The 8,939-nt window shown below is 37.9% G+C and overlaps 2 protein-coding genes across 5 annotated transcripts; both read left to right on the forward strand.

The window, feature by feature from the left end:
• Window positions 1–710: 710 nt before the first annotated feature.
• LOC111017972 (DNA binding / DNA-directed RNA polymerase) lies at window positions 711–2,368 on the forward strand. 2 transcript variants are annotated; one of them, XM_022293879.2, is made up of 2 exons: window positions 711–928; window positions 1,503–2,368. In XM_022293879.2, the coding sequence occupies exon 2, from the start codon at window positions 1,505–1,507 to the stop codon at window positions 2,219–2,221; it is 717 nt and encodes a 238-aa protein (XP_022149571.1). In that variant the 5' UTR covers window positions 711–928; window positions 1,503–1,504; the 3' UTR covers window positions 2,222–2,368. The 2 variants fall into 2 exon arrangements, with proteins under 2 accessions (XP_022149571.1, XP_022149572.1); XM_022293880.2 differs by having other exon boundaries at window positions 711–923.
• A 1,135-nt stretch (window positions 2,369–3,503) lies between these two features.
• LOC111017983 (elongation factor 2) lies at window positions 3,504–7,460 on the forward strand. 3 transcript variants are annotated; one of them, XM_088120884.1, is made up of 4 exons: window positions 3,504–3,636; window positions 4,050–4,101; window positions 4,212–4,299; window positions 4,800–7,460. In XM_088120884.1, exons 2-4 carry the CDS (start codon window positions 4,099–4,101, stop codon window positions 7,244–7,246), a joined length of 2,538 nt encoding a protein of 845 aa, XP_087977010.1. In that variant the 5' UTR covers window positions 3,504–3,636; window positions 4,050–4,098; the 3' UTR covers window positions 7,247–7,460. The 3 variants fall into 3 exon arrangements, with proteins under 3 accessions (XP_087977010.1, XP_022149593.2, XP_087977011.1); XM_022293901.2 differs by having other exon boundaries at window positions 3,505–3,636; window positions 4,806–7,460; XM_088120885.1 differs by lacking the exon at window positions 3,504–3,636 and adding an exon at window positions 3,841–3,856.
• Window positions 7,461–8,939: the final 1,479 nt, after the last annotated feature.

Below are 8,939 nucleotides of genomic sequence, written 5' to 3' on the forward strand. Positions count from 1 at the left end.
GGTCTTTATTTATAAAGGTGAGCTTCTGACAGGATTTTTGATAGCTCTCCAACGACTCTCCGATTGCCTGAGAAATGTGGCACGTCGTTGGTGAACATCCTTGTTGTCTTCACGTATGCAGGTGCTCTTCAAGGTCGGCTAGAGGTAGAAAATTGCTCGGTTCGTCCTCCACTTGCCAAGCTGTCAAGTCTTGAATCAATATGAAAAGAGTAATTGATTCTCCTCATTATTTTGCTCAAGGTGGCATTTGATGTTGACACGTGATAGTCGATAATTGGCCTCCAACAACTGTTGAGTTAAACTTCGACCTCTCCCCCCTATCTATTTGAGCTGAAAAGCAATAACATCAGTGATATATTTTAACGACTCATATATTTATATTTTTAAGGTTAAGTTATAGTTAAACTAAATTGACATGCGTGTAAATACAGTTTACAATTTACACACGTATAGCCAACTAGAGCATAGTTTAGTGGGTTAAATCACATAGGATCAAATCATGAGGTTAAAGAGTTCAGATATCCATCCACGTCCACATATTGTAGTTAAAAAAAATAATTTCAGATATATATATATACACTCTTTTTGAGTACACGGTGAAATGGCTACCTAACCTAAAAAAAGAAAGAAAAAAAGTTACATACTGCATTTACGGTTTACCAACATAATGGCATTTTCGAAATTACATCACGAGCGTGGGTAAAGGAAAAAAACCCAATGGAATAGGCATCAGTACCACCCCTTCGGCCTAGAGAAACTGAGGGTTCCCCTCGTCCCCTCTCTATTTTCCGATCAAAACTAATATCGCCGCCGCTCGGCCTCTCACGTCTCCGCCGGCACGCCCTATCTCCGCCGTCTCTCAAGTTGGTTTCCTCCGGATTGCTTAAACCCTAGCCTCTAGTGCGCTTCTCGTAGACCTTCAGGTCAGGTATTTTGCTTGATTTCTCCATAGGTTTACTCGGGTATTTAATCTGAGGTTCATTTATTTAGTGTATCTCAAAGTAAATATAGATGATTTTCACACATAAGGGGCGGGGGGTTGAGTATTTTGTTCATTTTTTCTGATAGTGTACCAATCAATCATTTTTCTTAAGGCCCTTTTATTGAGTTGTTCTGCCAATCAAAATTCACATACTCTCCCTTTATCCATCTCTCACTTTTAGAAGAATAAATTGCAATGGTCCATTAATTTGTACTGCAGACTAAACTCCATGATTTTTTTTGGATTATTGTTCATAGTGACACATGCCACTGAGATCTGGCATTGGATTTGAAAAGTTCTTTAGCTTGCAAAACGATATCATTTTGACTTGTCTTATGCAGTTATGCCTATGAATCGCTGGAACAAAGTGATGATATGTTGCTTATTTCTCATGACATTTTTTCCAAGCCACGTTGGCCTCACATCTCTTCAAAAATTTAAATTTCAATATCAATCTTATGAAAGCATTATCTTCTGTAGTGAATTGTATTGTGTATATTTATGTCATTTAATGTTATAGGAATGAGCAGATCACAAGGACCTTCATCACTTAAAAGAAAAAGGCCAGACTCAAGCTCTGGAGGAGCTCTGATCGAGCATGAAAAAGTGCTCTATGATCTGATTTGCAGCAAACAAAGCATGGGGATTTGGATTGGAGACATTAAAAGAGAAACAAAGTATGCTGACAGTATAGTAACTAAATCACTCAAAGCCCTCCAAGCCAAAGGCATGATAAAACTGGTTGAACATTATCAGAACAAAGGGAAGAAATTCTACCTGTCGAAAGATTTCGAGCCATCGAAAGAACTAACGGGCGGTAATTGGTATAGCGAGGGGAAGCTCGACAGGGAATACATCAATACTCTTAAAGGATTCTGTGGAAGAATGATACAAAAGATGAAGGTGGCTACAATTGAAGGGATTGTGGACTCTTTCAAAAAGAGTGGAGCGTCCAAGGTGGACTTGTCTAGAGAGCAAATTCAGGAGATTGTAAATGCTCTGGTTTTGGACAATGAAGTCATGGAGGTGAAGAGCACTGGATCAGGGGAATTTGATTTTATCCCTATTGGGAAGATCTGTTATAAGTGCTATGCCAAAGGAGGTGTCAAAGGGGAGCCAAAAACGGGGGCCATGGCTTCCATTCCTTGTGGAGTCTGTCCTCGGATTAGTCATTGTACGCCAAACGGCGTCATTTCGCCTAGAACATGCGTGTACTACACCAAGTGGTTAGATTTTTAAGTTCGAAGCTTCTTGAAAGTCCTTAGAATGAAGGGTGAGAATTTGAACTTAAGAGTAGCGAAGACATTATATGTCTAACTACTCGAGCAAATGTACTATGCTTTTCTCCTCTAGTCTATTTCGTTATTTAATAACAATTTTGATGTATCATATTTGTCTCTGTTAGTCTTGATTTGATTTGATTTCTTTTTTCAAGAATAATTGAGTGACTCCAACATACTCCAAAGGGTAAGTGTGTGGTGATGATTCAATTTTTTATTTTCACCAAATGTTTTGATTGCCTCTCTCCATGTTATTCTTCATTCTATGGAAATTTATTACTATGGAGTATGGTGGAAGTTTCTTGGCGATTATTAATATCAATTTTCAAATTAATTTACCTGTCGGGATCATTCTTTAGAGCTCTGAATCGTATTTGAAATATATATATGGCAGTTCATGGATTACAAGTATATTGGTTCAATGTAAAATCATCTTATAAACAATTTAATTATACGTCCCAAAGAAATTCACAGCATACTTTCGCCGGTCTGAAAATACTCAATAGTGGATCAGGACGCCAAGCCCGTGGGTGGCCGGGTTCAAGTCCTATATCACAAATGTCAAAATATGTTGAGTTAAATTCAAGTTGGCAAGAAATAAATATTTATTATATACATAAAGCCTCCATGAACAAGTTATTGGATCCGTCACTAAACATACCCAAAAGCAATGATTACCATTAAATTTTTAAGTTTATATTTAAAAAGTGTTTAATAGATTATTGAACTTTTAATTTTGTCACTAAATATACCCAAAAGCAATTATTACCATTAAATTTTTAAGTTTATATTTAAAAAGTGTTTAATAGATTATTGAACTTTTAATTTTGTGTCTAACAGGTCACTCGACTTTTAGTTTATCAATTAAATACATAATTAAAAGTTTAGATTCTATTAGACATAATTTTTTCTTTTTTCTTTTTATTTTTATGTTCAATAGAGTTGTTATTTAAAACAAAAGTTGATTAGGTTAGGAAGTATTATACATGAAATCAAAAGTTTAGAGATTTATTTAAGAATTTTAAACTTAAAAAGTATATTATACATCAATTTAAAAGTTGATAGCTAAAATTGTAATTTAACCGTATTCAATTATAATTATTATTACTTTTTTTCGTTCAAATCAGACGTGTAAACATAATTTCCAGGAGGCTACTCTTCAAAAAAAAAAGAAGGCTACTTTTACAATTAATGTGGACAAAATCCGAGGTCCGTTGACTTGGCCCAGCCCAAACGCAAACCCTAGGTGGCGCAGAGGGAAATACCTCATTGAGACCGCATATTAAGCGCTGTTATCATTTCCCACCACCTCTTATTCCTCCTCTTCCGCACGCTGTTTCGGTGCCTGCCTGTAACTCTCTTCTGGACTCTCAGGTTCTTCTTCCTTCTCATCTCTAACTCTTTTTCTTCCGTAGATTCTGATCTTGTAAGCATTCTCTCCGCCGAATTTATCCGTGGCCGTGTGTATTGTCGTCCCCGCGCGCTTTTAAGATCTGTTTTCTCACTCACTTATATTCGGTTAATGCTTACGAGATCTATTTAGTAGTCGCCAGTATTCGATGGATTGAATAATCGGAAGAAATATTGTTGTACGGTATGAGTAAAGTCATTTCGTTCAAGTGTCGAAACAATTGTATTCGTTAAATCAATGGCGTTTAAGCTGACGAGGAAGCTAAGCACGTGTTGAGATTCGTTCTATTTATATTATGTTGAAAATAACTTTTAAATTTCGAAGCTACGCTGATCTGCTTGTTTGATCGTTTTAACAGTAATTTTTTTCCCTGCAGTTAATTATCTTTTATAATTGGACGTTGTGAAGTTTGAAGACCTGTCAAGATGGTCAGTATACTCTCCTCGCGAGGATGTTAATTGAGTGATGTCCTAAGTGCTTCTTCACTTTCATAATTTTTCTTATGAGTTAATGTATTTTAAAAATTCTGTGTGTTCAGGTGAAGTTTACAGCAGAGGAGCTTCGTCGGATTATGGACTACAAGCATAACATTCGTAATATGTCTGTTATTGCTCATGTCGATCATGGTAATTTACAAGTTTACTCTTTGATGGCCGACTATTGTTCGAGAATTGACATTTTGTTCATTCATTTATCTTATATTCTGGACTACTTTTTGAGATATCTCATATGTTAGTTCACACGATAAAAAAAATCCTTCTGCTGGACATTAAATTCAAGTTGCGGACCAACTATACCAGTCCACTTATACTCAACCAAATATATGTAGTTGAGAGATATCTCATATGTTAAATTCAAGTTGCGCACCAACTTTACTAGTTCACTTACGCACCAAATAATTTTTAGTTGAGAGGTTCTCATGCAGCATAACCGTTGGCCAATATTTTTACATGCCTGGACTTTTATTCTCTTATTTTTCATCGATTTCATTGATTGAAAGGCTATTACCATGTTATTAACTGATTGAAACTGTAATACAACCTTTTTTGATCCTACCAACTAATTATGCACTGTCAATTATATATCTTGTTCAGTCCTTATTTTCTTTTTGTCTTTTTTCTTTGAGTTTCAGGAAAGTCGACACTTACAGATTCTCTTGTGGCTGCTGCGGGTATCATTGCACAAGAAGTTGCTGGTGATGTGCGGATGACAGACACTCGCCAAGATGAGGCAGAGCGTGGTATCACCATTAAATCTACTGGCATCTCCCTCTATTATGAGATGTCTGATGAATCATTGAAAAGTTACAAGGGAGAGAGACAGGGAAATGAATATCTCATCAATCTTATTGATTCACCTGGACATGTTGACTTCTCATCTGAGGTTACAGCTGCTCTACGTATTACTGATGGTGCCCTTGTTGTGGTGGACTGCATTGAAGGTGTTTGTGTCCAAACAGAGACCGTGCTTCGTCAGGCTTTGGGAGAGAGGATTAGACCTGTCTTGACTGTTAACAAGATGGACAGGTGCTTCCTTGAACTTCAAGTGGATGGAGAAGAGGCTTACCAAACATTCCAGAGGGTTATAGAGAATGCTAATGTGATTATGGCCACATATGAAGATCCCCTTCTTGGTGACGTGCAAGTGTACCCAGAGAAAGGAACAGTAGCTTTCTCTGCTGGTTTGCATGGTTGGGCGTTTACCCTGACTAACTTCGCAAAGATGTATGCCTCCAAGTTTGGAGTAGATGAGTCAAAGATGATGGAGAGACTTTGGGGTGAGAATTTCTTCGATCCTGCGACCAAGAAATGGACCAGCAAGAACACTGGCTCTGGAACATGCAAACGTGGATTTGTCCAGTTCTGCTACGAACCTATCAAGCAGATAATTGCAACTTGCATGAATGATCAGAAGGATAAGCTATGGCCAATGTTGCAGAAGCTTGGAGTTGTCATGAAGTCCGATGAAAAGGAGTTGATGGGTAAAGCACTAATGAAGCGTGTGATGCAAACATGGCTTCCAGCTAGCACCGCCCTCTTGGAAATGATGATCTTTCATCTTCCTTCCCCTGCAAAGGCCCAAAAATATCGTGTTGAGAATTTGTACGAGGGTCCACTAGATGACGCTTACGCTAGTGCCATTAGAAATTGTGATCCGGAGGGACCTCTTATGCTTTATGTCTCAAAAATGATTCCTGCATCAGACAAGGGTAGATTCTTTGCCTTTGGTCGAGTCTTTTCTGGGAAAGTTTCAACTGGTTTGAAAGTTAGAATCATGGGTCCAAACTATGTTCCTGGAGAAAAGAAAGACCTGTACGTGAAGAGTGTCCAGAGAACTGTCATTTGGATGGGAAAGAGGCAAGAAACGGTGGAGGACGTGCCTTGTGGTAACACAGTTGCCATGGTTGGGTTGGACCAATTTATCACCAAGAATGCCACTCTGACAAACGAGAAGGAAGTTGATGCTCATCCAATTCGAGCCATGAAATTTTCTGTATCGCCTGTTGTTCGTGTGGCTGTTCAGTGCAAAGTGGCATCTGATCTTCCCAAGCTAGTGGAAGGCCTTAAACGTCTGGCGAAATCAGACCCTATGGTTGTGTGTACCATGGAGGAATCTGGTGAGCACATTGTTGCCGGTGCTGGAGAACTTCACCTTGAGATCTGTCTCAAGGATTTGCAAGACGACTTCATGGGTGGAGCTGAGATCATAAAATCTGATCCCGTCGTCTCTTTCCGTGAAACTGTCCTTGAGAGGTCCTGCCGCACAGTGATGAGTAAATCCCCCAACAAACACAATCGTCTGTACATGGAAGCACGCCCCTTGGAGGATGGACTGGCAGAGGCTATTGACGATGGCCGCATTGGCCCACGAGATGATCCTAAAGTGCGTTCCAAAATTTTATCGGAGGAATTTGGTTGGGATAAAGATCTTGCTAAGAAGATCTGGTGCTTTGGCCCTGAGACTCTTGGACCTAATATGGTGGTTGATATGTGTAAGGGAGTTCAATATCTGAACGAAATCAAGGATTCCGTGGTTGCTGGTTTCCAATGGGCGTCGAAAGAAGGTGCGTTGGCTGAAGAAAACATGAGAGGCATCTGTTTTGAAGTGTGCGATGTGGTTCTCCATGCTGATGCCATCCACAGAGGTGGTGGTCAGGTGATTCCCACTGCCAGGAGGGTAATATACGCATCTCAGATCACAGCCAAACCCAGACTTCTTGAGCCAGTCTACTTGGTGGAAATTCAGGCTCCCGAGCAAGCTCTTGGTGGTATCTACAGTGTTCTTAACCAGAAGCGTGGACATGTCTTCGAGGAGATGCAGAGGCCCGGCACCCCTCTTTACAACATTAAGGCATATCTCCCCGTTATTGAGTCCTTTGGGTTCTCGAGCACGCTGAGGGCTGCAACTTCCGGGCAGGCATTCCCACAGTGCGTTTTTGACCATTGGGACATGATGTCGTCGGATCCATTGGAGTCTGGTTCCCAGGCTGCGCAGCTAGTTGCAGATATCCGCAAGAGGAAGGGATTAAAGGAACAAATGACCCCATTGTCTGAGTTCGAGGACAAGCTGTAAATCCCTCGTGTGGTTGCGTAATTGTTGAGAAGCGCTTATAGATTCGCAGTTGAGAGGTTCTAATTTATTTTTCGAGAAGATTGCTATGTAATGTTTGACTATTTTATTTGCATATGTTTTTTAACGAACTATTACTCTTCATTTCTGTTAAAGGTGGACAGTGTTTTGGAGTCCGCAGATTTTTCATTTGAAATTTAGTCTCAAATTATTTTTACTTCATAGATCTTCAGATATCAAATTGTGAAGGGAATGAAATTTTTGTGTGGCCATTATATGCAAGAGGTACATACACTTGATTTTAGGTCACCAAGTCCATGTCCGACACTTGGGACACGTATTGATATTTGTAAGTTTAATGGATGTATGTTACATGCCAGTTGTACAATGTAAATGGAATCAACACTTGCACTCCTTAAGGAAACAGATATAAATAGTAATATAAGATAAAATAAGATAAAATATTAAATTTTGAGAGTGAAATACCTCGAACTCATCTTTTTAAACATAATATTGTATAACCTTTTTAAAGTGTCCGTACAAAATTTGTATATCATGTATCCTTGTACACCATGTATCCTTGTACACCATGTATCCATATCCGTACTTCGTTCGTAGGAGGTTTAGGTTTTTGTTGGTATTATAACAGATAATGTTGAAATTTAGAAATATTGTTAAAAGTGGACTAATTTACAGAACCAAATTATTGATGCAACAAGCCGACAATAAAGGCTCCAAAGTAAGCAAATGATGAGTAAACCAACTACTTTTTTGAAGAGTCTTTATATTCACAAGCCGCCTTTACATTAGGAACAGGATGAAAATGATAGGTTAGTGTTTTGGTGACCTCATCGTGTGGTCAAAAGGTAATGGGTTCCTCGAGGCCGGTTCGGTTTGACATCATTCTTTTAGTTAAGTTGGACTGACATTTTGTCAAGCTATTTATTAAAAATTTATGAAAATTGAAGTGTATATTTGCCTATACTCCGATTAAAATTAGAGGTATAGAAGTTTGGACATTCGATCTTTAAAAGAAAGAAGTATATATCAATTTCGTTGATATGAAATGAAATGAACAAGCCAGTTGAAATTAACTAAAAATGAGATCAATCAAGTAATTAAATATCTTTCCATTTTAGATGGTATGAAACCAAATTAACTTAACCTAATTCATATGACTCAATAATTACCAATTTTAAAATATTGATGGCATTAATGACACTACCCTTACCTAACTTAAATTTTAACTATGCCTACTCTCTTGGTTTTAGTTGTTTTTTATAATATTTAAATAGCTTAGGCATTACACATTTCATCGACTAAAAGTTGGAAATTTGAATTTTAACTCCAAAAAAAACTTAATAAACAATAAAATCAATAAAGTAGAACCCTATACAAATGGTTTTTTTTTTAACCAATTGTTTTTAATTAATACAACAACAGGTGGGCAACTAAAATAGATGGAGAATAACTAAAAGCTCACCGAAATTAATAAAATGTATCCAAATCTCTTCGATTTTTTACGCTAGAAAATTAAACCACAGCTCAAATCTAACTTAATTTGGTCGTTTTTTAGTTTCGATTTAACCATTTTTTTGAAGTACAATGGGTAAGGTAGAGATTTTAACGATATTCGTGGCTTTACTAATTGAGCCAAGGCACGAGTTGGCGCAATTTAGATAGAGGATAGAGATTG

This window comes from Momordica charantia, assembly GCF_013281855.1.
Source record: "Momordica charantia cultivar OHB3-1 chromosome 2 unlocalized genomic scaffold, Mcharantia_2.0 BLBB01000002.1, whole genome shotgun sequence".
NCBI lineage: Eukaryota > Viridiplantae > Streptophyta > Magnoliopsida > Cucurbitales > Cucurbitaceae > Momordica > Momordica charantia.